General features: G+C 37.4%; 3 protein-coding genes across 3 annotated transcripts in view; 2 read left to right on the forward strand and 1 right to left on the reverse strand.

Moving 5' to 3' along the window:
* LOC132204033 (uncharacterized) overlaps window positions 1-27,411 on the reverse strand; it is a 62,247-nt gene that overhangs the window by 16,916 nt on the left and 17,920 nt on the right. The window lies entirely within an intron of this gene.
* Window positions 1,038-9,485, forward strand: LOC132203946 (doublesex and mab-3 related transcription factor 3, truncated). The gene is made up of 4 exons (XM_059632118.1): window positions 1,038-1,505; window positions 7,683-7,847; window positions 8,012-8,268; window positions 8,521-9,485. Exons 1-4 carry the CDS (start codon window positions 1,055-1,057, stop codon window positions 9,058-9,060), a joined length of 1,413 nt encoding a protein of 470 aa, XP_059488101.1. The 5' UTR covers window positions 1,038-1,054; the 3' UTR covers window positions 9,061-9,485.
* LOC132203880 (CCR4-NOT transcription complex subunit 10) lies at window positions 23,850-27,146 on the forward strand. Its single transcript, XM_059632032.1, has 14 exons — window positions 23,850-24,200; window positions 24,272-24,454; window positions 24,509-24,638; window positions 24,696-24,886; window positions 24,934-25,113; window positions 25,172-25,272; window positions 25,332-25,471; window positions 25,555-25,733; window positions 25,796-25,911; window positions 25,967-26,141; window positions 26,196-26,416; window positions 26,475-26,641; window positions 26,699-26,811; window positions 26,869-27,146. Exons 1-14 carry the CDS (start codon window positions 24,072-24,074, stop codon window positions 27,004-27,006), a joined length of 2,163 nt encoding a protein of 720 aa, XP_059488015.1. The 5' UTR covers window positions 23,850-24,071; the 3' UTR covers window positions 27,007-27,146.

The raw sequence follows: 27,411 nt of genomic DNA on the forward strand, positions 1-27,411 counted from the left end.
AGCAGGAGGGCACGAAAGAGTAAGTTGCTCTCAATCAAATTATATCTCTCTCTATACAGATGCTGTGTTCATGATGCAATTGAATAAATTTGACGAATGATTTCTTGAATGTCCGGATGCTGATAAATTCCAATGATTTTTTCTTATTATTTATTCTACTCTAGTCAATTTACACAATTTTACACAACGTGAAGAATTTTTTATGTATCGATGAGAAAATTATTTCCACATTGCATGAGATTTCCTTCATTTTCTTATAGCTGCAGGTAAATCAGTTATATTTTGACAAAATTTTCTAACCTAGAAAGACAGAAAGTCGAAGTATGCAACCGGCCGGACATCAGTGCACGGCACATCCTCGCGTGCAGCTGTGCAGGCGCTGTTTCGCTCCGATGCCCGTCAGTGCTCAATGATTGAAAAAGGGTTAAACCGAAGTCAATTATCGAAACCCTTTGTGGAAAGGAAGCGGCGTGGATGTGTGCTTTGGCGGAAAATAAGGATTTTTCTCGTACAGCGCCGGAGAGAGGCACATCGATGGGCATGTATAACTTTTGAACAGTATATAATAGAAGCTCGGCGGCGGTGAATAGCAATAGCGAGCAACCAATTCAATTTGCGGGGATAATTGAGATGTCAGTGTGGAAAGCACGTGGTGAAAAGAGAGCCAGCTCGCTCCACTCGCGCGGGGAGAGCGAAACATACATTCACTTATAATTCCGTGTGTCTCTCTCTCCCGCTTGCTCTTCCGCCGACACTCGCGGAAAACCCAATCGAAACTGAGGCCCCGCCTATTGCAACCAATCCACGGGCTCAAAATTAAACTATGTGTCAACCAGCGCGCCGCCATAGGTTCGCAGACCCACAGGTCGAATAAGGTATACACACTAGCGTTGGGGTTGTTGCGTCGACGGGGGTGGGGGCCGCCTCGTGGCCACCACCAGCTTTCGGTCGCCGCCGCCGCCGCCGCAAGGGCATCCAGCATTCGATCAGCGACGACGCGGGCCGGACGAGGATGAGCAGTCTGCCGACGACGACGACGACAGCCGCCTCCTCCATGGACCTGAACTCGAACCGCGACGCGCTGGCCCTGATGTCGCAGCACTCGGTGCTGGGCGGCCTGCCGCCGGCCGCCTTTTTCCTGCGGGCCACCGAGCGCTACCAACGCACGCCCAAGTGCGCTCGGTGCCGCAACCACGGGGTCGTGTCGGCCCTCAAGGGCCACAAGCGCTACTGCCGCTGGCGGGACTGTGTCTGCGCCAAATGCACGCTGATTGCGGAACGGCAGCGCGTGATGGCGGCCCAGGTGGCCCTCCGCAGGCAGCAGGCGCAGGAGGAGAACGAGGCGCGCGAGCTCGGCCTCCTCTACCCGCAGCAGCCGCCGCCGCCGCCGAGCACCCCCAGCCCTGGGGAGTCCACCGGCGCGCCCTCCGCCGCCCCCGCGAGCAACGCCTTCCCCGGCGACCTGCGACGCTCGCCGCCCTCGCCGCCGGTGTCCTCCTGCAGTGGTGAGTATTTTTGCACGCACACATTTTGCCGCCGCCGCCGCGGCCCGCGCTGGCGTCCTCCAACCAGCGTGCATTCGGCGCTCGCATCCTCCCGTCCCAGTGGCACTCGCTCTTGTAAGTAGACACTCTCTCAACGTTAATTAACTCCCTGCTCTTTGTGTCTCTTCTCGATCCATCTCGTTTGTGCACTCCAGCAACTGACGTGACTTATTTCTGCCCTTCCTTTGTTTCACTTGCTGCGGGGACGATTCAGTTCTCGCCAATTGAAACAATAGATATGGAATTGCACATTCGCAAGCAGCCAGTTTTCCTGATTTTTCAGTGTAATTTTCCTTATTTTTGGTGCTCGTTTTGCAGTTTTCTCTCCTTACAAGTAGCAAGAAAGCGACCTCACTCGCAAACAAAATTGAGATACACAAAGTAATAATTATTGCTTAATCTGGATTCCTTTCAGTGGTTTCCATCTCATCATCTTTTCTCCCAATCAGGTTTTATATTTCTTTTATATCGATTAAACCTTTATTGAAGCAAACGTTTAATTTTGAACTCAGATTTCCTTAAATATTTATTTTTAAATAATTAAATAAATGTTGTACATAATCTTAAATACATCTGCTTATAATAAAATTTTAAATGATTTTTTTTTTTATTTAAAATTACTCTAAAATCACAGTAAATTATAAACACTAGTAATTCTAATTCCAATGAGAACTAAAAAGTCATCATTTGTAAAGTATTTATATTTATACACAGCCACTGGCTTGACAAAAATATGAATGAAATTTATACAAAACCTAGTTTATTGAAAATACCTCAACCGAGTTCAATTCTTCACTACAAATTAAAACTTATTTGCAATATAAAATTTAAAAGTTTGAATTAATATTTTTAACAATTATGAACATATTATAAAGTCACGTACAAAACATTATTTTTTGTTCTATTAATTTGGTGATTACATTATGAGGTGGAAAGGTTAATTTTAGTTAACATGAAATCCTGTATTATGAAATAATATTGCTAAAAAACCTTTTGGTAAACTGTCGGTAACATTTGATGAAAGATGAGTTTATTTTGTACCCTACTCTCTATTGCTCTCTATATAAAAATGACTCACGCACACAGTATCTTTTTTATAAGTCTCCGATTACTTCCAGATTTGAACGTAGCGAGGGTTCATTGAATAAATCTGCTCCCCCTCAAATTGCTTCCACTCTATTGCACTAGCAGAATTGCTACATTCACCAGAAAAAGATAACATGCTGCATTCGCTTTCAATCTGCTGTATGTAATTTGTAACAGATCTCCTCTCTCTCTTGCAGTCTCTCACCCACATTTTATCTCATCTGACCTCACTTGCCCCTTGCGAGGAGTGCGCGGCACTTGACAGCTTCTGCACCCCTCGCTTCAACGCACTGAAAAATATTTTTACAGCAAATTATATACAATAAAAGCCTCCAAAAGGAAGGAAATATTTAATTTTGTAAAAAAGCGCCACCAGGTTAAAAAAAAAATACTCCAAAGATATTCGCGTGAAGGGCGCTGTGACGCATTGAAAATTTCCTTCGTAATTTGCGCTTCCGCGCTCGGCTGCCTTTTGCTCAACTTTTATTAAACAAATTACACGTCGAGCCCGCTGCTGTGACTTTTGCGAGAGAAAGCAAAATGCCAACGTTTGTCCACCGACTTTTTTTTCTTCTTTTGCCGCCACCATATCCAAAAAGTATTGTGTACATATATATTTTTTATTACATACATTTGAGCACGGCAGAGGAAAGTGAGCCGCGTTTTTTTATTTAGTTGGTTTACTTTTTTGAGAGTTTTTAATGAGATCAAAGCGCGCTCCGCTCACGCACTCTCTCACTTCTTCTTCTGTGCTCACGAAAAGTTTAAATTTTACGGTGACTTTCATCGCAAATTATTATATTTTGTAGTGAAAAAAGGCGGCTTTTTGCGGGTGTACGTATTAATTTAACACAAGTGCTGATGAGAGGAGGGAGGGATGCGGTTGTATGGCGCGGTTTGCTTTTTCTCTCTCAATTTCACCCGCGCCGCACTTCATTAATATATAAAAGTTATCCCCGAGAGCTAAATTCATAATCGACCCCTGCACAGTTGCCAAGCATTTACTCGGGTGTAATAATTTCCCCGAGTCATGCACAGCAGCCAGTCAAAACATCAAAACTATGTGAGGCGCCGCTGAATGATTGAGCGCAAAAATGTCATTTAATTATGTGCAGTCGCACCATAGTCGATAATAATCCCTTCGCCGGCGACAACGATTCAGGCCCAGACATACTATTATTTCTGCTTGATCCTTTTATTTAACCATTCTGATTATTAAATTGCCAAATTTATTTAACTGCAAATAGTATAAATTTTTATTTCTGAATATATTTACATGCATATATACAAATGTTTGGAAAAAAAATAAAATTAGTTCTGACCTATATTACTTACTTCATTTGAAATGAAATAAAGTTTTAAAAAGGTCAATGTTTTTTCACACAATACGTATGGAAATTTATTTTCTGATTCTCAGACAAGATTTAAACATAAGTGTTGTGATAATTAATAGCAAATTCCAATAAAGTTATTCTAACTTTTAATTTAGGAATTACATTATTTAAAACTTAAAATAAATTTGAATTTTTTGCTTTTATTTTTTCTTTCGGAGAGGAAAACAATTGAAATATTTTTATTTTGAGCTGTCCCCTAACGCACGCAAATTAATTTCCCGCGGAAATAGTAAATCTGATACCAAAAAGAAAACCTTTGGATGCAGCGCGGAAATAATAAAAAATGAAATCAATCTATACATTTTTCCACAATTCCAATGTATAGGAGGCAGTGGAAAACTGCAAGTTATGAATTCAAATCTAAGGTTGAAGGGCTTCACAATCATCACGAGCATCCACCTTGGCTGAGAATCAATTCGTATTTTCATTTCTCTTGTAACAAGGGGAAATCCACGGCGCTCCGTACAAACGCGGCTTAATTAAATCAGTGAACAAGTTTGAAACTCGTCGGCGGAATATATTCTTTTGAATGGCGATATTGGTTGGATAAAATGATTTCATTTGAGGCCCCTCTCGAGGTAAAAGGCCAGTCAAGTGGTCGGTTACTCTCTCGTTGCGGTCAGCAAATTAGTGTTTTTCTGCTCGGCGCTCTCTCCCTTCTCTCAGTTAAGTGCCTCCGCCGCTTTTTAATACACTAATGGCTCATAATTGCAATATTGTCGGTAACCATGTCAAGTGCGTAATTAAAATTTTTGCATTCACATAAATAAATATGCTCAACCGATGGTAAAAAAACGTCTGATTGAGCAGCAAAAGGGAAAAGATGCGCGCACCAGAGATCATCGGAGAATCCTTATTTATCTTGAACGCGCCCGCCCGCTATTAGATTAAACGGGGGTTGGAAGAGGGTTGTTTTAATGTACTTGCTGAAGTTGACGGGCTTTTCCCTCTAAAGTACCACGAGACACATTTATATCTGTGTTTCGCTGCACTTCAATTTCCTTCACTCACGCCGCGCTAAGCAATAATTGTAGCTGCTTTGACTTCAGCATCAGCTTTTGTTGTTAGCCTCCAGCTAAACCTTTGACAAATGCTCGGCAACTCTCGAAAACGTTTTCTTATTCGTAACTCAGCCCAAGGCTAAAACGTCGCGAAAGAAAATCTTGTGTGGGTGAAATAAGGCAGTACAATAATTAGGCCTGAATATTGATGATACTGTGAATAATAATATTTAACATCTTTCATGTAAAATTAATTTTTAATCAGTTAATTAAAAATGATTTATTATAAATTTAAATTAATTAATTAGGTTAAACTATTTAATCATTATTAACATTGCAAATAAAATCTTGTATTTTGATCAATCGATAAACTATACGAGAAAGCTATATTATATTATTTATTAAGTTGTCCATATTTCAAATTCATTTTTTTACTTTTTTCCATTAATCAGATTTTAATATAATATGTTTTTTTTTTAAATCAAAATTTTTCTGTCGTTTTGTTCTGTGGTATAATTTCCAACGTGCACTGCAGTACATATAGTTGCAGTCCTTTTGTCGCATAAAGTAGAGTTTGAACAATGGCTTTTGGGCGGCATTCGGCAGTATATTTTCCGTCAGTGTCTATTCGAACGCGGCACCGCAATATATTATTAATTCGGCGAGAGCAGCAGGAGAGCGAGGCGCACAAATAAAATTAACACAATATGAAATTGCGCTATGAATTTCGTTTGCAGCGCTGTGCATGGCGTTAGCAGCAGCGATGGGCGGGTCGCCAAATGAAATACGGCAAAATTTCCACATGCCTTTCTACACTGTATAAAATAATATCTCTCACGCGCAGCTTCCGAACGCCGGCCCAACCCCTCTTTTGTCTCCAAATCTTTAAATTGCTTAATAATTCACGCAGACACAAATGCCCTCTCGCGCCGAGCAATAATTTCACAAACTTTAGCCCTGCCGAGCCGAAGCGGCGGAGTTAAAACTATAGGCAAACGAGTTCTCAACAATAGAGACGCGCGGAATAGAATTGATATGAGCCATTAGAGATTCTTTGACAAACTTTTTCAAGTAAATCAAAAGAAAAACTTGATATTTCTTTTGCCCTCTATAGACTCCTGCGTCCGCTCTGGAGCAGACTATTGTATCCTGCGATGAAAGAGGAAAGAAAGACTATTCCAGAGACAATGAAGGGGACAATATAGAGTTTTATTCTTTCCTTTTCATCTTTCACATGCATTCGCTCCCCCATTAAAAGTTTCCAAGATCACCGGCGCGGAGAATTGTTTTCCTCCGCCGAAGATTCAACCCTTTCCGATTTTGATTTCCAGATATAAATATTAAAGTAAAAAAAGTTTCCTCTGAGATTTGATCAAAAGTTACTTCACAAAATTCAAAATTAATATTTAGAAGAGAAATAATTGGTTTTATTACTGAACCATCCATGCATGCGTCACTGCAGTGCCGGTTGCATTATAATGGAGAGAGAAAACGATGTCTGCATTTCTGCTGGCTGCGTCATTAATTCACGTTCGCACCATTTAGCGTTTTGTTTGAGAGCAGTCTGGTGTATTCTTGACAGTCTTGCGACTATTTGTTCATATCGCGGTGATACTTGAACCCCGCTTATTATTATTCTCTCTCTCTCTTCATGTGCTCGCACGCTGCTATTCATTTCTTTCTCAGTATCCCCTGATGAGAGGGAGCAAGAGCGCGCTTTATTGAGATGAGAGATTCCACCCCAGCCTCGCCTTTCTTTGGCTACGCTAGCTGGCGTTAATCTCGATTTAATTGCCGGCAAGCGCAGTTGCGAATGATATAGTCGCTCTTTTGTGTTCGATTTGCGTAACCGAATCAGATGAGCGAGGCAGCGGCCAAACAAAAGCTTATTAACGTTTTGCAGCAGAGTTCAAAAGTCGAAAATAATGCTCCTTGAGTATTCGCAACAAAAGGGCCAAAAACAGAAGAGAATTATATAAAGCACTTTAATGGAGAATTCAAAAGTTTACAAATTGCTTTTCAAAAAGGGGCGAATTGTCTGTTCTATAACAATTGAAAAAACAAAAATGATTCAAGTTTCAATTCAATGCAATTTGGTAAAAAAGGAAACCTATACCTCTATGCTTCATACCAACGTGCGAAAATGGGATGGTGCGAGATGTGTCGCCGTCGAGGAATGTCAGAAATAGGAGTGAGAAGAGATAAAAAGAGTGAGAGTGGAGCGCCGTGTGAGTGTCTACTCTGCCACCCTCATATACCCCTGCCTCTCTATTGTAACCTGCTGTAAAATGATGATGGCGACACAAAAAGGAGGCAATAACAAATTGTTTGTGCCATGATTAAAAAATTCTTTCGCCGAACTGAGCTCAGACAATGCAGGGAGTAAAGTGATATTATGATAAATGCAATAAAAGCGGAATATAAAGGAAAAGGTGCCGCCGCGCTCCCGAGCTCAACGCGGATATATTTTATTAAATTTTCGCCACACTCTGAGCTTTATCTTTCTCTCTCTCTCTTCTCTTTTATTTTCGGATATTCTGTTGAGATCCTTTGTGAGACACGGTATTTTATTAATTTCCTGAGTGCTGGCGCTGGTCGGACGGGCAAACTAAACTATTGACGAATTTTATATTGAAAACGACACGTTTTGCTTGCAGGAGACTCGAAGAAAAGGGCGCGTATTTCGAGCGAACGCAATTCCGCAGAGAGAAATTTGACCGAGGAAAATGAATCCGACGAGGAACAGGGCGCCAACTTGCTGCGGGCAGTTAGTGACCGCGAGTCACCTATGTTGAGCAGCAAATCTTCAAAAATGCTAGCAGGTCAGCAGCGAATTTTTTTCAGTCATAAGTTTATGCTACCACAATCAAAACTATATTAGCAAATAAATTTAAAATTTTTTAATACATGTATAATTTTTTTAGAAAATTTGAAAAAAAATTGGCATGATTATTTTAATTTGAAATTGGTTTTATTGTGTTTCCAGTTAGCGCAGGGGAGTCGGAAGATTCTTCGGGAGGACCAGAAAATGCATCGCCTGCTCGAAATACAGGTCGGGAGTCGAGAAGCGCGTCACCGGAAAATTTGTGTTTGCCTAAAAACAGTGGTCCGAGGGCCAGTCCGCCGTACCCTGCATCCCCTGGCAAGGCTGTCGCCCCTCAAACCACTGGATTTCCTTCGCCAAGCGCAATCCAGCAACAGCAGTTCACGGCCATGTTCCAACAGCATCAGCAACACTACCAGGTCAGTTTTATCAGAAATTTTATTACTATTGTTGAATCAGAACAAAATTTAGTATTTTTGAGAAGTAATTTTGCGTTCATTGCTTGCTTTACAACTGTTTAAGCCAACATCTTAAAAAATTTTATGCAGGTCTACAAAATAAAAAAGCTAAAAAAATTTCAAAACACAAATTCAAGTTAATTCTTTTGTGTTACATTAAATTATAATTTTAAATAAAAATTTGAAGTAAATGTTCCAATGTTCTTCTTTCAGCGTTCACCAATCGACATTTTGCTGCGCGTTTTTCCGAACCGTCGGCGCTCAGAGGTCGAAGTGGTCCTGCAGCGCTGCAAGGGCGATATCTTGCAGGCCATTGAACTGCTCACTTGTAGCAGTGTGGCGGCCAACGCGGCGGCCACGGCCGCCGACCTCCTTCACCCCGCAGTTGCCCCCACCTCTCCCTTCCACGAAGAACTCAAATCCGCTTTCTCCCCGCTCGCATTTCCGGCCGGACTGGCGGCCATAGCGGCCGCGGCCTCTGGATCCCCAGGCGGCCACCACCGCTACGGAGCGGCCAACGCGAGCAGTCGCCGCTTTCTGGCCGCCCCGTACTCGGGCACCGGCTACCTTCCGACCATCATCCGACCCCCTCCCGACTTTTCGGCGTACGCGGCCAGCATCGGCCTCAGCAACGGGACGCCGTCGCCGCAACATTCGGTCATCGACTACTTCAACATTGATTCGGTCAGTGCCAAGGCGGCCGCTTCGCCCGCGTCCAACGCAGGCTCTGACAAAACTTCGTACTCAGATTAGTAAAATTATATCATGTGTGGTTAATGACTGCACGCAAACTTTACTTAATTTTACTGTCAATTTTCAAGTCTTAAAATGATATTATTAATTATATTATTTTTGCTCAATGTCTGAAATATTGGTTTATTTATGTTCATTGCATTTACACAAATATTTTACGTTATTTTTCCTGCAGAATTGCGACATTTTTGTTTCAAATTTAGATAGAAATAAAGATGAATGTTCTCATTACTGATATCAATAAATGTAAAAAAGAAAAATACAAAAATTTGAAGTTAAATGTTTACAAGAGATGAAATCTCTTACATATAAAAAAATAGGTTTCCATGTCACAAAAAACAGTTAGTGGTAAAGTAAAATGGCGTAGCGAAATGTAAATGTGCTGCTGTGTAAATATAACAGAGTCTATAAAATATAAAATCGGAACGCAGAGATTGGTGCATTTTTATTTCTATAGCATACTTGATGAAACGACAAACCCTCTCCATTGTGCATGTCATGCAAAACGGCCAACACAGTTTCTACAATTAAAATAGACTTTTATTAAATCTGACACTCGAACCGTCCGCGGAATAAAACATCATAACAAATGCGGCGAGTGTACTTTTTTCATTTTTTCAACTGCGTGCCGCTGTGTTTCAACAATTGCCAGATATGAAGGAAGAATGCGCCCCCCGCTAGCACACGACCAAGTGTCCTGGCGGCTGCGGATAATGGGGTAGCATTTAGTATTCATCGCCGTCAAACAAAAGCTGCACAAAAGCCAATAAGTGAACTCGAAATCGAGTATATAATGTCATAAAAAAGTACTTCTTTACCAATAAAAAGCAGCTCAGCCATTGTTTGCGGCAAAACGAAATTTTTATTCGCGTGCCAGCAGGAGACCAATTGATGCTGAATATTACTTCTGACTCACTGACTTCTGTCAAAAGAGAAGTGCATTGTGAGAATGATAAAAAAAGTTTCCTATACACAAAAAGAATTCTGTTATTGCTGTAGACTATGCGTTTGTTGCGTCTGTTCGATGCTGTTGATCAAAAATGGTTTTGTATTTTCACCACGAGCTTTTTATTAGTTTATTATCTGAATTCTGAAGAAATCCTATAAATATTTATCTATTATAAAAAAAAGATAAATGACAAAAGAGGTTATATCATTTTCAAAAATGTAAAAAAAAATTGAAACTAAATATGTCATTAATGGAACAAAAATCAATTTCATAAAAGAAATCAATGCTTAAATGTATTATTTCAGGGAAAGATTGTTTGTCGTGCATGTTTGCTTTTTTGAGTGGTGTTGGTGCCGAGTTATTATTTCCGCAAAATTTGCGTCAAGCTCCCTGTTCTTTTGCATATCAGCGGTGCAGGGAGGAAAAGCACAGGGGCGAGCGTACGACGGAGCGGAATGTCTCCGCTCTTTCGCGTTTTTAATCGCAACTAAACCAGAAACATTTAATGATGTTGCTAACTTGACTGTGAGCAACAAAATGTATGATGTTTTTTGTAGTGCGCTTCAACGAACCAACCCTTCGTGGCCGCTCTGCGCGTTTTCTGCTCTGCAGCTTTTTCTCTCTCGCGCGTATTTTTTTTTTTTTTTTTGTATTATTTTCCAGTTCTCTGTGCGCGAGTTGTGATGTTTTTGTGTTTCGCAAACCTTCACACGCGGCGCACGTCGTTTCACAATCTGACAGTATATTTCCCTGTGCCTTTTTAATGCGACAAGCTCTGCGGACGCACATTCAGGAGTCAGTCTAACGACATCGTCGCAACACACAGACGTCGTTCTTTGGAAGAACGCACACAATTTCTAACAGCAAGTGACCTGCACCGAGACTTCAAAGCCAAAGCCAGCGCCCTGTCAAAGCGTAATTAGGCTTTGAGCTTTCGTGTGACAAAAGAAGGAAAAATTAGAAAATAAAGGTTTTTTAATTAGGTTAAAAAGCTGCTGAAGAATAAATTGTAAATTAAATTCACATCTTTGCTTACAAGATGAGAAAGTTTTTGCGGGAAATTTTTAAGTAAAACAAAAATATACATAGAATAACAAAATTAAATTAAAAGCAATTAAATCTTCAAAGAAAATTATTTTAAAATATTGCTTGAACATATTTTCAGATATTATAATGTTTGTTCCTCTATGGGGCATATAGCTTCCCTTTAGGAACGTTATAAACATGCAAATTAGCATATTCCAATCCAAGTTACACAAAAGGGCAAAGAAACAAATTTCTAGTTCCGAACTTTATTTTTAACTCTCTAAATAAAATTTATTATTCCTGGGATAGTTTTTTATTAATAAAAAATAAATTTAAATTGAGGTTTATATTAAAATTGCTCGTCAAGAAAAGTATTATATAATTTTTTTTCTTTAGCAACTATTAATATTACATTCAAATTAAAAAAAAAAACCTATTTAAATAAAAGGCACACAAAGGCGTGGGGCACGTAAATGCTTCAGTTTTGCAGGCGTGGATTGAAGTCAGAGATGAGGGGGCAGAAAACACTGCACGCAGGTTGCTCATCCCTTTGATAATGGGGGATGACAAGAGAGATCAAAGCAGTGCGCAGGGCGTTTTGTCTCGAGAACACTTTCATTGTTGTTGTGATCTTTAATGTATACAAAATTATTTTATTGTCTTGACATCTTCTCTCTGAACATCTCATATTTATACAATGAACATCTGAAATAAGATAAGGAGAGCTCGGCAGGCAAGGCAAAGCGGGTTGTGTTTTGTTCTCGTCGCGGCGTCTTGTGCACTCAAATTCCCGGCGAATTACTTTTGCTTCTGTATATCCACTTAATTAAGTTCTTTTGTGACAAAAATCTTTGCTCAGCCAACCTTGATTAACTCTATTTCATGCCAAGTTTGCCTTCTCTGCTAATCCTCATCTTGCTGGAGCTTGATTATTTTTATATATATAATTTGCATTAAAAAAGTTAAAAATGAAAATAATATTTAACAATTTGAAATAATTTATTTATTTGCAATTTAGTGTCTTTCTTTTTTAAAAATAAAATGTTCCTCTTCAATCCACCGCTGATCCGCTAATCTAAACCAACATTTAAACAAGGATTTGCTTAGCAATTAAGATTTCCATATCCAAAGACAAAGATTCTCAAGAAATGGCCGGTGCGTGCTGAGTTTTGATAATACAGTGACCTGAAAGGCAGGCAAATATTTGACTTGAAAGCATCACAAAGTCACATCGAGGAAGAGTAAAATTTGCAGCTTGTCTCGGATTATTTGATTAAACCTAGAGAGAGCCAAAACCAAGTATATATTAAGTGTTCCAAGTATTTTCCTCTTCTGCACAGTAAAGTATGTTACGTGTTTTATTTGTGTGACTCAGCCTGTTTGCCGAAACCCATGCTGACTAAATTTCTCATGCAAATACACCGCACGCCGGAGCTCACACACAACACACTAATAAGCGATTTCGAGCGGACAAAATTTTCGAGAGAGAGAAAATTAAAGGTTAGAAGAATCGGCAGCGGCACAAATGATTTATTTGCTTCTCTCACAAGGCACTCAAGAAAAATAGCCCATCTGCTCCAATATTGATATTGTGCTGTATCCAAAAAAGTTGCTCCATCATTAAGCGGCGTCGCGCGGAGCTCTTTTTATTTTACTTCTTGTTCCGTCATCGGGCGGTGAGAGACAAAATACTGTTTGCTCAGGTTGAAATCCAAGACGCGACAGCACCGCCGATATAAAAATAACAACTCGCCACACATGCAGTTATAAGTTGGTCCGTGTCCCTCTTTATTCAGTATTTTAGATATATGTATGCATCTTTTTCTTACTTTGTTATTTGCTTTTGGGGCAAAAAATTATTCGAAGTTAAAAGGAAGTTGCCCGCGCCATTGTTTCATATGGTTAAAAGCATTTTTTACGTCTTTGCCACATTAGAGATTGTTTTACAGGTCAAACAAAGATGATCTTTCAAGTTTCAAAAGCACTGCAAGTCTCAAAAAGTACAAGGGACACCTCAAGAGCAAATTTTAAATCTTATGGCTGTCAAGCAATAGCAAAATCAATCTTAACCAAGCCTTATAGTGAGCAATCTTTGGTTAACTAGCAAACGTTTTGGAAAATTTACGTTTTTTAAATATTTAATATTTATTTTCCTTTTGTTAAATAAATCATTATTTTCAACAATTGCATGTTAACAATATATTTTAAGAATGTTGAAAAATAAATACAACAATAATAAATGAGAGAAAAAACATTTCAATAACATTTTAAGAAGTTAATATATTTCATAGCGTTTAACCATAAATTTAAAAAGAATCTCACCCAGACGGTTTGTTATTAAGTAATACCATGAGTATTAATATAAAATTGTATTTACGTCAAGGGCAAGGATTAATAAATAGACAGGCATAATTATCCTGTTGAATGCCGTTTTTGATCTTTCACTGCGACACACTGGCGATTATTTAAATGTATCCATTTTTTGTATTAACATCAAAAATTTCCCCAGAGTTGAAAGAAGAAGTGGATTGGGTGCTTGTGGGTGTGCAATAAGTTTCTACACTGGCTGGGCATTGTGATGCAAAGCGTTGTCGAATCAAATGCATGCGGAGCCGGCGCCGCAATAATAACACACCAGACGCGAGAGAGCAATATCGGCGCTCGGAACTGCTGCCGCCGTCGCTGCTCCGCTCAATTCCTACACACAATGGCACACCATTCCACTCGGCTATTTGTTATCAAGTCTGCGGACGACATGCCAACTTGTTGAGAAGTTATCCACCCAGAGAAGCAATTAACACACGATGAAGCAACTTTTGTAATAGAGCGAAATATCCTGCATCCCTCGCTCTCGGCGCGCTAGACCTCTCCACCGCATTCACTTCGGCGCGCGCTCCACTGATTTTCCGCTCTCTCGCTCCTCTCCAACACACACAAATAAACTAATTTCGCACACTGATGCTGATTTCCAGCAGTTGTCACAGGAGAAATGAAAAGCAATGAAAAATACAATAATAAAATACATAAATATACAAGAATAATAAGTTTAACTTTAAGGTGCATGCAATGTTCATATAAAATTTATTATTTTAATGCTGTGAAATAACGAAATTCTCAATAAAACAAGTATTTTGTAATATTGGATGCAAGATTATTTTACAGTTAATTTTTGCGCGGTTATTTTTTAACTATATTTTCCACGCGCAGTATTAGTGAGAATTATTTGATTACAAAGATCACTTGCAAATATTTATTAATTTTTAATAAGAAAAAAATTAATGATAAAATCACAAAAAAGTTCTTTATAAAAAAAACAATTGTTTCAATCATTTAAATTATTTCTCTGGCGAGTTTTTTTTTTAATATATTAAATGGAAAAATCATTCAATAAAAATAAAAATACAAAGCTATCTAATAAAAATTAATTTTAATTAAGGTAAAAAGGTGAGTCAAAAGCATCAATGCATCTTCAAATGTTAGCTTTAATTGTCGGTTGGGAACATAAATTTTTTAACTTAACCATGTGAAAATTATCAAAGTTTGAACTGGATTGGATAACAATATTTCGTAGACGAGCTTGCCCAGTAAAATAAAATCCATTCTCAATTGAGCAAACGGTTTAGTGTAAACACAGCACTACATTAATGAATAGATGCATTAAGTGGTTCGAAAAAATTCTGTAATTTAATTTAACCGAGCTCGCCAGACATGTCCATCATCTCGAAAGAGAATCTCCGCGTGAATAGCAAAGATGCTGCGGCGATATAAATAAAATATTTTCCGCTACTTTGACGCTCGACAATCAAACCAATAATAAAAATGGAGAGAGCATTCGAAATGGTTTTGTATGCGCGCGGGGCTGAAACTATTTATTTGTTCATCCCATCTTCCGCACCTTTGTAAATGTTTGTTTCGACAAGACTCGGATAAAAAACGTATCACTTGTCTGTCAAACCCAACAATGCACGGTGTTTTGTCTGTATTATTTTTACACAGCGAGCAAAATGGAAGTTTTTGTAGCTTGGAAGAGCTGAGGAGGAAAACGGCGGCACACAAGCTTTGGTTCTATTTTGAAATAATACAATTCTCTCTGCAGAATGAATTTGCATTTGAATCGAGAGAAACGTGCATGTCTTGAGGAAACTCTTCCAATGGCAGATCGGCTGCGTTTTCAGTATAACTTTATTATATTTATCCTGCCTCTCTTGCGGAGCAACTCAACCGGGAATCCTTCACCTTTTGTCGAGCTGATCACAATTTCATTAAACGCGTTCAATTGATGATGGCTTCTTGATTAGTTTTGATTCACTTAGGAAAGTTTTGTATGCGTTTCAAGTGTGCAGAGCGAAAAGGATATTCGATGATTGATGTTCAAGGTTTTACTTCAATGTGCATTTTCCTGTAAACTTGGTGAGTAGCGTGCAATTTTGTGAGTGTCAATACTTTCAGTAGAACTATAACTATATGAAACTCGTACGGTTTTAACAAACTTAATTTTAATTAATTAAAAAAACTGCGTTGTGAATATTTTGTATATTTTTAAGTTCATTAATAATAAAAAAACTTATTTTTTTAAATATCATTTTTGTATGAATAAACTAGAAATATTAAAGTATTTAAACAAATGCAACAAAATTGCTAAATAGAAAATAAAATTCAAATAATTTTTTTTAGACAAAGTTACCGTTATGGTTTTAAAGGAAGTGCTTTCGTAAATTTGTTCTCAAACAAACCACACACAATATACAAGGGCGTCCGTCTACGCCAGCAAAATCAATTGCAGTGTGTAATTTAATATAAGTGTTTCATTGTGAGCAGTTTTATTTGAATCGCCAAGCTGCATTTATCCAATTGATCGAAAAGAAAAAAGCAGACTCACGGTCTGATACCTGCCTACGAGCAATAAATATACATCCCTTGCAATACAAATAGTGCAGTCAGCTAGCACAGCGTGCTGTATAAATAATATTGAATTTCCACTTTATTGCTGGATTTGGAAGATACAAATATAAGGTTACCATTGATGCAGTCCACGGGGGAAATCGGCGCAGCAGCGAAGGCCAGAAGCAACTCTTTATTTTCAGCAGATACATCTCACGGATATTATTGTGTGGTTTTGACGATATTATTTCAACAGTAATTTTAAATGGTGTATAGAATCGAGTCTATTCTCTTTTGTGTGTGCTTTATGAATAAGACGTGCAACAACCATGGTGGTGGTGGTTTTGCTTGCTGGGCCGCTGTTTAATGTGAAATTTCATGTAATTCGATCAGCATCCCCTGTGCCTATGCCTGCTGCTTTTCATTCAGCTGACCTTGATCATTAAGTTTGTCAAATAGCAGACTCTGTTATGAAACACGTAGTACATTATTCCTGGCATACAACTTCCTCTTCAGGCTTTTGTGTCAAGTTGATGCTATATTTTTTACTATTAATCCTCCATTCCTTTTTGAATTGATTATTTTTCTTTGTCATTTATTTGGAACACAAAAATAATATTAAACGCAAAACTTTTAAAGATTCAAATTTTTCGGGGACTTAAATTGCTATTAATTAAATATTTATACTAGCCTATTTACTCTATTATAAATTTAAAAGAAAAATGCTATTGCTATACACCTTCCAAGATATTAAGAGATAACCAACTTTCTTTTCAAACATATCTGAATACTTGTTAAAAAGTTTTCAATTGAAAATCGCGGACAAAATACGCCCGCAAGCTCGATTTCTCCTGCGAAAGATATTTTCCTTTTCACAATCCCCTTCTATAAATATAAAAACTGCCAAATGCGCGCCGTTTGAGAGGTGTATCTCTGTCGGCCGGACAGGGTTTGCAAGAGTGTGCACTTGAGTCACAAATAATAAAAAATTCTTGTCAAAACGACCTGCTCTCCCTTTCAGCACATCTCCTTGAATCCCCCGCGATATCTCGCTGCTTTCTTTGTGGCGAGAGCAGGGCACGTTTTTTAAATTGCGCGATATCTCACCGCATCAAGATATCTGTGCTCAATATAAATGTCCCTTTCACGGCAGGAATTTTGAGGTTTCAGTCAGTGCAACAATTACAAAAGTGTATGAAAACGCTTTTATTTTCGTTTGAAAGAGCGATCCACCTTGTTATCTGCAATGTTATCGGAAATGTGCACTTGTATCTCGTCGTAGTGGTTGCGGCGCCCTCGTGTTTCTTTCAGAGAAAAAGTGTGACTCAAAAGATTTACTCAAGGGGTCGAGATCCGCGCTTATGATTAAACGCCCTAGCAATACGATTTAATTTCAACCAAAACTCGCAATCTGATACAAACAAACCCACAGCTCCAAATTTGTAAAAAGGGAAAGTGGATTTAAAAATTCAATGAAAATATCAAATTCTTGAGAATTAGATTATCTAGTTCGTATAAGAATTTTAAACTAATTTTTTCGTCATAAGATTTGGCAAATAAATAATAAATAGCACTTTTTTTCTTTTATTTAGTATTCTATTATTTTTAATCCATAAGCATGGGAAAAAAATTCTAATTTAATATATTTAGATAGATTAAAAAATTAAGCAAAAGTTTCGTCTTGAAGTAGAAGCAGTAAAGAAATGAATATTAAAAGTTTTAATTCAATAATGAATTTGAAGATATGACTCACAAGATCTCAAATTATGAGATGGGGAATGCATGATAAATGATGCACATGCAATTCCGAGCGTTCGCTCACTTTTGAATTCTGACGAACCGCCCCATCATGCGATGCTGAATGGGTATATATAAATTTTGTGTGCGTGGAAAGGAATGATAATTGTGCTCGGATCCCAACTACACGAGAGGCCACTTGAAACGAACTCATCGTTTGCAACCACAGGGACATCAAAATAAAATGCACACGCGGCTCGCTGCAGTGACCCCGAGTATTCTCCCTTACAATTAGCTCAGAGGGCGAGTTGAATGCAAGGGAAACAGAACCACTTACTTCAATTACAGGCAGAATGATATAGTTCTTGTCGTTGCTACATTTTCAACTGTAGCCACTTCTCCTTCTCTATTATGTTGCATTTCAATTAAACGGCCATCAAAAAGTGCCTAGCTCGTTTCAATTGCGGTGAGGAGCATCTGCCTTTGATTTCATGCCACAGTTACGAGAGCTCACCAGTAATGTGGATCAATGGAAAAAAATTTGCTGCAGGCCTCTTTAATAATTTTCATTGATTTCCTTTAAAAAGTATCCACTTGAATTAACAAAATATCAAAAGCATTTCTGACATTCCGAAAATTTTTCAAATATTTATGAAGACGAAATATAGTTAAAAGAAATATCTCGTTTTCCCAACTCTATTGCGTTTCCTTTTTATTGAATTGAAACCTTATTATGCAAATGATTTTATTTATAGGCCTTTTTATTAGAACACACTTTCGATTGCAAGTTAGATAGGCTGGCCCAGTTCATTTCAATTCATTAGTAACCCTCTCTATGCCATATTTTATCTTGCAACGTCATGTCAAAACATTGCTCATATTTAATTGTAATCTACTTTTCACATCAATTATTAACGCTCTAAATAAGACCTATTGTGACTGGAAGTATGTTTTATCTTAAACCGTTATTGAGAATTAATTAAAATATTCAAAATGGCAGGGATGTGGGGGAAGAGCAATGCTTTCATTGAAATATGCAGAAATAAAAATTAAATTAAAAAGCTGAATAAATAATTCACATAAACGCCCAATCTTACATTGGAGACGCAGCTGCCACTAGATAAAAAACGTAAAAGTTTTCGCTTTTGGAATAAAAATAAAAAAAAGCGAGGAAAAGACACGGTGGGGGCGCGAGAGGGCGTGAAAATATTTTTCATTTTATGTTGGCCGCAGAAGCAATAAAAATATCTGCCGCAGTGGTTATAGTGTGTGATTATTAAAAGTGCGCCAGTTTAATAGTGTAATTTTATGATTGCCAGTCTGCATTCTATTGCCTCGCCGCCACACAATATTCGCAGCATCCCCCGCCGCAATTCATCCCCGCAGCACAGTAACTGCCAGTGGCTGCTGATGCCGCCGACGCATCCTCGTTGCGGATAATGTGCGAGTGACAATTTAAAAAGGGGTTACATTCCTTGCGGCTATAAAAATTTTTCCACCCCTGTGCAGGCGACATCTAATATTCGCCGCCGCCGCCGCCGCCGCGATATTGCTCCCGCTTATTACATTACTCTTTATCTCTCACCCCTGCGCACCCCGCTTAAACTGTTTCTAATGGTTCTTTGCTGCAAATAGAGCCGCAATAAGTTATACAAATTGCACAACGGGTGGTAATACAATATAAGTGGAAACAAAAGTAACTAGACGTAAATAATTAGTTTGTTTTTGTATAAATAGGTTTATATTTTTACGTAACTAACAGAAGATAATTTTAATTGAGTTGCAATTTTTTCTGATTAGATCAACTTGGATTATTTAAATTAATTAGATAACTTAATTGTAAATAATAAAGTATTGTCAATATTGTAATTAAGTGTTAAATTTTTATTTTATTTTTAACTCCTTTTTTTGCTTAGATTTTAATTCCATAAAAACACGCGATTAAAATTCTAAAAGAATCAAGAAATCATTTTTTCTTTTTCTTTAAATTACGGTTGTCATTAAATTACTTATTAAGTATCAGCTGGATAAAAAAAGCAATAACATTTAATATGTTACATGCATGCTATAGTCATTTTAAAATTTAATTAACAATACATTACAAAATTTCAAAAATTTTCATAGTAAAACAATTCTGAAAAGTTTGGTTTCCTTTAGTTCAATAAATAAAATTTATTGCACTTAACACTAAATTTTGTATACTTTTTTCAATGCAGAAAAATAATTATGGATTTGATCACTTCAATTTTAAATAAAAAGAAGAAAAAAAATTAACTTTTTCTATAATCTTGACGCCAGCCCGTCAGACAGTTCAAAGAAACTTTAAATATCAGAAGTAAATAAAAGAAAGAAAGAGACAATGGGACTTTCGGGGACAATGGAAAGGCTTGCCGCTAAAAGGAAGTGTGGAAAAACTGCAATGTGAATGGTGGCGAATTTTTCTCGCCAATTTATCATGATCGCCGCGAAATAAAGAGTCTCCGGGGGTAATTTGATCGTTGTCCCCTCAACCCTCTCGCTTATATTCCCAGCAGCAGCACAAAAAGCGAAAAATAGACGACGACGACGCACTGCTGCGAACAGAGAAAAATTAAATGGAAGAAAAGAGTAATATGATAAAAAGCTGGCGTGCTTTTTTGTCTTTGTGAAAAAAGTGCGCACGGCGCGGCGACGGCGGCGGCGGCGGGAGAGAAAATAATTAAGCCCGCGGCGGAACAATGAGTGGAAACAAAGCGGGGGATGAAACAATTATTCTAAAACTTACTTGAAACGTGTCAACGTGTCATTTGAAGAAATATTGAATGAAATGAACCAGATAAGCAGCATTCCCTGCCGCTTTGTTTGCCCGCGAACAAAAAGGATGGAGTGAGGCGGACGCGAAAAGCACTGTTCGTCCCACATTATGCGCCATATTATAAATGGGACGTGAACAGTGAGCAGCATGTGATCGGTACGTCTGCACAAGCCCATTTTTGACATTTCGTACACTATACTGTACACGTCCAATGATTATTATATTTTCATCTCCATTGGGGCGCGCGACTCACTCACAGACGCCGCTTTGTATAAATTATGTGCGTTTTCTGCATGCACGAATCCACGCCCTCTCAACTAACGTCCATTGTTGATGAAAACGCAAATTTTATGATTCCAATGTATTGAGTTTCACTTTCTCAATAGGTTTACTTATAATCAAAAATTTTAAAGAAACTTATAAAATATCGTATACGACAGGAGGTGCCGTTTTATCCAACAAAAGTCCTTTCCTTTCAAATAAATTGCTCTGCAATACATTAGAACGTATTTTTTTCTACTTATTTTTACTTGTCCGATTTCTTTACAAGAGCGAAACCGCGCCACTAGAAAGAATAATGCATAAGAATAAGTCAAAATCAAACAGAATTCTTCTCTGTGGCAGGCAAGACTTTTAGAATGATATAAAAATTTCTCCTTATTTTTATGTATTCAATTGAAAGTTTAGAGAGTTTAAAGCCTAGAAAGTTAAATATTTTAGATACATTAATTAATTTTTTAAGCTTTTCAGGAAAATTTTAATATGAAACAAATTTTTTTGGTTTCTATCGCTTTGTACAGAAGCAGAATTTTTATCAATAAATTGAAATTAAAAATAAAATAAAGGTTCAATAAATAAATGAACAAATGAAGTCGCTTTCCCCCAGGTCTACTTTTTCATTGAAGTACTGTAAAAAAGCGAGACATTTGAGCATAATAATTCTACACAAATGGATTAGTTTTTTCATGGATGCGTGTAATCTACTTTTTCGGAGTGCTCATAAAACGGTATGAAAATAAATCTTTTCAATTTTTAACTTTCCACAAAATCAATTATTTTTTATTTTAAAATTCTCTTGAAATAAGCTGGCTATTAGAGCTAAATCAGTTGCTTTTTTTCGTGAAAATCCCCAAAAAATTAGTTACTATGCCGATCAGAGTCGAGGCAATAACAAAATTATTTTTAAAAAAAAATACGATTTCCAAAGAATTTTAGCAGCTTTAGTACTTAAATAAGTTAGTACTTACTTTTGTATATGATATAAAGATTATATTATGCAACGCGTCTTACTCACAATCAGATCAATTAATTAACTGCTCCATCACTACTAAATACGTTAGCAAAAACTGAATTTTTATTTAATATGCATATAATTATATGGCTTAATACCCTCCGTCGTTCTTACAAATTTTGCATTAAGTTATTTGTTTCCTTTGGCGATGTGAAATAAAAAAAATTTAACTTGCGCTGTTTTCTGGCTGCTTTCCTTTGAAGAAATGGCATAATTATATTTTAACAATTTATTTTTATCCCCTACAGTTCTCTACTAATGACCTTATTTTTTAAAGGGATTAAATAAAATGCTTGATTGAAGCAATTCCTAGGAACGTTGCAGCGAGAACATTTTCATGAAACAGTTTTTATATGAACTAACTTGTTAATTCAAAGGAAATAATCATGGATTCTGAATTGAAATTCCGCTTCAATGCAGCCCGACTTCCTGCTACTGCTGAACGAGCATTGCGCGGTTTAAACAAAACGAAGCAAAGTGGCTGCCAATTGCGCGTGTGTATAATATGAAGTTGAAAAATTTATTTTCGTCGTTGAAAAACAACAGTCGCTCGTTTTGCAAAACATCAGGAATAATGAAATCATGAGTGGCGTATGCACGCTTCAAAAATTATTAAGCAGCTTTTCTTTTCAACTTAATTGCGTCTGCAAAAAATGAGTCGACAAAAATAATGCCGTTCACTTGCGAGTTAAAATATTTGAATGCGGCATGAAAAATGCGAGCAGAGACATATTTATCCATGATCCAGATCGCATGAGGCATGTCTTTTTTTAAAATTCTCTTTTCAAAACATCTAATTAGCCTGATGAAATAAGTGAAAAGGTGCTTAAGTGGTATGCTTAAATTTTGGGACTCCTTGCTATATACACGGAAATAAAAATGAAGATTGATGACAAGTAATATTAAGAAGTTATTTAAATCAATCACCTAATGCGATATTCAGGCTGTGAATGAGCTTTTTTTAAATTTAAAACCTTTTTATTTGTGAAAAAAAAATTAATTTGCTTCCAAAGCAGATTGGATATTTTATAACTAAAATTCTCTTCAGTACATATTCACACAATAAAAAGACAATTAACTGGTTGTCACTCTCCCTATTGTACAAGGGAGACGAATTTCAAGAGTTGTTTAGAAAAGTAAGTGATGAAGCCACTCACACAAACGAGCAGAGGAAAATTTATCATTGAGCGAGAGTGTTAAAAAAGGGTGTTGCTTTCAAGAGGTCAGCGTCCCAAATTGAAATTCCAACAACTTCCGAATATGTTTGTGACAGTTTAATTTGTGCGAAGAGTGCCGATATAGAGTGAGGACGGGGCGGATTTATATTATTTCACCCTCGCCCTCTCTCGTCTCGCGATAATAATGCGCAGCGCCGGGCGGGTTGCGGCGAAGCACAATCCATTTGCACTTTCGCGGGTGACGCCAAAATTTAATCCAATCAAGCGCCATCATCAACAGTTTTATTTCTGTTCCAATTTGAGGGACGAGTGAATTGCTGCGGTTAATTGGCGGGGTGGAAATCTGAATAAGCGTCCACTCAATCCGCGCCACATCAAACTTGACAGAGACCACGCGCACAGATTTATATTTAAATTTCCTTTTGCTGTTCTGTTAATGTTGACAAGAAGATTTTTAGAAACACAATGCTTATTAAAATATTAATATAGCCCAGGAATTATTGTGCATTTAAGACAAAATAAATAAATTTATGTACAAATAATGTAAAAAGTTAGGTTAATAAAGAAATTGACAATGTTAATTCAAAATAATGTCACTGAGAATAATATATGTTCATAATAGATCAATTTGTGAGACTACAAAATTTATAAGATAAATATGCACACAATACAGAAATTAAAGTGTTTAATAAAAATACTTTTTTTACAGACAGATTTTATATTTAAAGACAAATTTAATTATGCTTACATCCACAATTTAGAGCATTTCAAAAGAAACGCATAATTTATTAATTATATTTTTAATTATAATATTTTTATTTCTATTTATTTGTTTTATAAAATTTTCAGAACGGCGCTTCCTTGGTCGCTTCTTGGCGCGGCTGCTCATTCCCACTACTTCCTAGTATTCCGATCTGCCGGTGGTGCCGCCACCGTCTTGTCGGTGAACATAAACAAAAAATTGTCTGACAAAATCAAAACATTTCATTCTGGTTCATTCTACACAGATTTTAAATTATTTCCTTTTCTCGTTCAAACGACCTGTTTAGGATTTCGGCAACGACAAATCTCACAAAGTCGCCGAAGCACCGGTTTGTCTATTTCCGTCACTAACGGACCTCGCAGAATTTGCTTTTTAATTCATACATATTTAAAATGAACGAAAAGAATTTTTCTGAAAAACTGGAGGCTTTTGGCACTCTCGGAGTAGGAACTAGTGCTCCAGCCAAATCAGAGGCAGTGAACGTGCCATCAATATCACCCCAAGAACGTGAGGTGGCTCAGGTAATCCCTGAAATTTTTGTTAAAAATTTTACAATTTTAGTGGATTTTAAAACAATTCTTCTATTTGATAGGCTGCACTCCAAGATTACATCAAGGGAAATTATGCTGGTTGTCTGGAGAACTTTGTAAAACTGGAGCAACTTCGGCCCAAAGACATGAAGCTCCATGTCAACAAAGCCATCGTTCATTTTTGCAATTCCAACTTTAAAGCTTGTGATGTATTCACAAAAAGCCTAAAAGCTGTAGAAGAACAGGTATTTTATTTATTTATGGTTTTATTTAATGCAAATAATACGGCTTGATTATAGGTCAAAGAAGACGAGCAAGACGTTTCCAGTTACATTCACTACAATCTTGCCCTCGGACTTTTTAATCTTGGCCAAATCAGTGCAGCTCAAAAGCATTTGCTTAAAGTTTTTCAATGCATTGAGTCATTAGGTAACTTGCCTAAGCGATTTAAGTGCCGCATAACAATAAAAAAAACTTTCGTTACAGATGAAGGTCTTGCACAAAGAGTGTGCATTTTGCTCATTGAAGTCTTCCTCTGCTTGAACCAGGCGCAAAAAGCTCTGGCTCTTCTTTCATACACTGAAAATCAACTGCTTAGTTCATACTTTTCTCATTCACTAGGATCTGTATCGGACAAGTCACCTGTCATCACACCAGGATTGATTAAGCACAAAAAGGTAGCTTTAGAAATAAGTATAAATTTTTACTTAAATCATTTAACTAGGAGCCGACCACAAAGCTCCCGGTAGAACCGACAACACCACCTCTTCCACCTGCTTTTGAAACCGAGTGGCTAAAGTCAAAGCTTGCAGCTCTGAGGGCGCGAGCCAGCTTGCAAGCACGACTTTGGCGCACGAATAAGAAGGATGTAAAATCATTGCTTGCAGTCAACAAGCCTCAATTTGTAAGATTATCACATTTTTTTCATAAGAGTGTCAATCTTATTTAATTTTGTTTTAAAGAATTCAACTGCTTTAATGGCCAAAACTTATTTGGACTTCTTGCGTGGGCAGTACAACAAAACGGCCCGGGTCTTGACGTCTGTTACGCCGGCAGAAGGATTGTAAACAATATTATATTAACGAAGTGATTGTTAAAAAACTACAATTTCCTTATTCTCAGGGAACTGGGTGACAATGTTTCGACAATGTGGTTCAACAACCTGGCATGTTGCCACTTCATGGGTGGAAGGAATCTCCTTGCTACAAATTTCTTCTCTAGGGCGATAGACGAAGCTGCCAAGTACCATATAAATCCAGCAGGTAACTTAATTTATAATTTAAAATTGACATTTAAAAAAAATGGCAATTTATTATTTCACGTTTAAACATTAACAAAATTTCAGCTGAGATGTCTGCTAAACTAGCGTATGCCCAAGTTTCAATGAACTTGGGCGTTGCCCTTCTGCAAGCAGGAAAACCTCAGAGTGCTTTTACCTACTTGCTGAAAGCTGTTCACGTGTTTCCGTCAAATCCAAGGCTCTGGCTCCGTATTGCTGAATGTTGTATTCAACATTTTGGACAGGTATAGAGCCTTGATTTAAAAGTTATTGCTTTAAGTAATAAAATTTTAATTTCTTTCCAAAGGACAATGCTGAAGTTTATGACTGTGAAAATCCAGGCGAAAAAATTGTGAAAAGCTACATACCTAGTATTTCTAGCACAAAAATTATATTGGCCAGCAGTCTGAGCCCAAGTGCAAGGTAAGAGTTATTTTTTAGTATACCACGTCTATGGTGACAATTAACAAAATTTCAGTATTGACAAATCCGTTAGCTCCCAGCCGAATTTCAGTCTCCAGTTTGCAAGTCTCTGTTTAAAAAATGCTCTTGTGATGCTCGATCCTAACTACAATACCCCAGGAAGCACAGGGGATTTACTTTCAACCAAACAGTCTGATGTTACAGACAGTCCGTCTGCCCAGCCTAACCAAGTAATTGTTCAGCAATAATGTCTTTTTTATTTTATAGCGTTGACTCTTCTTAAGACTGTTTCAGGTGTTTTTACACTTTTGGAAACTTTGAGTGCACCTTCCACGTTACCGCAATGTACCCCGTCAATACCATTGACAGAAACAGAGGCTGATAGTCTAAGGATGTCTGTGCTGGCCGCAAGTGCTTACACAAACTTGTGCTTGGGCGAGACAATATTGGCTGTGGAGCATGCTAAGAAGCTTCTTACGCTCCCAAATGTACCAGAGGGGATGAAGTAACAATGATTTTTTTTTTAAATCTTTTAAAATTTAACTAATATTGTGGCAATTTAGGTTTTTAGCCCAGCTGTATGCAGCAGAGGGGCTAGTCCGACTAGATCACATTTCTGAGGCAATAGAATTTTTGCAACCAGACACTATTTTGTCTGACCTTGTCTGGGATTTACCTGAGGTAGTGGAATGTGATAAAGACTCGGCAACTCCTGAAACAAGACCTACAGGTGAATAAGGAGGCTTTACTTATTTGCTAGTAAAATTAACATCCACCTTCTGTACAGCTCAATATGAACCATCGTCTCAACAAACAGCAAAAGCAACTATGCTTTACAACTTGGCCGTTGCGTATGCCATAAGAGGGAACTTTGACAAAGCGGCAGACACAATATCACTGGTACAAAATTATTTTTTTCTTTTTAAGTAAATAATCCTTTTCATTTAAAATCTACAGGTTTGGCAGTGCAAAAACAACAATGGAAAAATTCCCATTCATCTTATGATGCTCTCGATCTACATTGAACTCCAACAAGGCCACACACAAAATGCAAGAAATTTGTTGAATCAACTTGGTATTCCGCAAAGAGCTTAACAGCATTTGTTTTTGATCTAACAATAATACATTTAACTCACATGCAGAATAAAGAGGAAATAATCAATACACCTAACAATGTGCTGCTGTTTATGTTACTTTATTAAAATGTGGAGTCTAAATAAATAAAAAAATTAAAATCGTAATTATAGTACAGGTGAAGATTGGTTGAAATTATTTTATTATACAAAAAATGATGGAGTTGAGATCATAATATATGATTAATTTAAAAATGTAGACCTCTAGTGATGCATGCAATTTAAATAATCCTCCTTCATGCGACTTCTATTATTATTTTCTAATTCTAATTTCATGAATTTTCATTTATCTCATTCACTAGAAAATGAAAAATAATTCATTAATGATAAGTTCAAACTAGTTACAATTTTTCTGACGTGTTTAAAT

Source organism: Neocloeon triangulifer, unplaced genomic scaffold (genome assembly GCF_031216515.1).
Source record: "Neocloeon triangulifer isolate White Clay Creek 2 clone unplaced genomic scaffold, ASM3121651v1 ptg000020l, whole genome shotgun sequence".
Lineage (NCBI taxonomy): Eukaryota > Metazoa > Arthropoda > Insecta > Ephemeroptera > Baetidae > Neocloeon > Neocloeon triangulifer.

Excerpts from the sequence above, each read along its gene's own strand:
- LOC132203946 (XM_059632118.1), top strand. The coding sequence starts at position 1,055 with ATGGACCTGAACTCGAACCGCGACGCGCTGGCCCTGATGTCGCAGCAC. Across the intron at positions 1,506-7,682 it reads GCCGGTGTCCTCCTGCAGTG|GAGACTCGAAGAAAAGGGCG; the intron begins GTGAGTATTTTT and ends TTTTGCTTGCAG. Across the intron at positions 7,848-8,011 it reads ATCTTCAAAAATGCTAGCAG|TTAGCGCAGGGGAGTCGGAA; the intron begins GTCAGCAGCGAA and ends TTGTGTTTCCAG.
- LOC132203880 (XM_059632032.1), top strand. The coding sequence starts at position 24,072 with ATGAACGAAAAGAATTTTTCTGAAAAACTGGAGGCTTTTGGCACTCTC. Across the intron at positions 25,114-25,171 it reads CAGTCAACAAGCCTCAATTT|AATTCAACTGCTTTAATGGC; the intron begins GTAAGATTATCA and ends TTTGTTTTAAAG. Across the intron at positions 25,912-25,966 it reads AGTCTGAGCCCAAGTGCAAG|TATTGACAAATCCGTTAGCT; the intron begins GTAAGAGTTATT and ends ACAAAATTTCAG.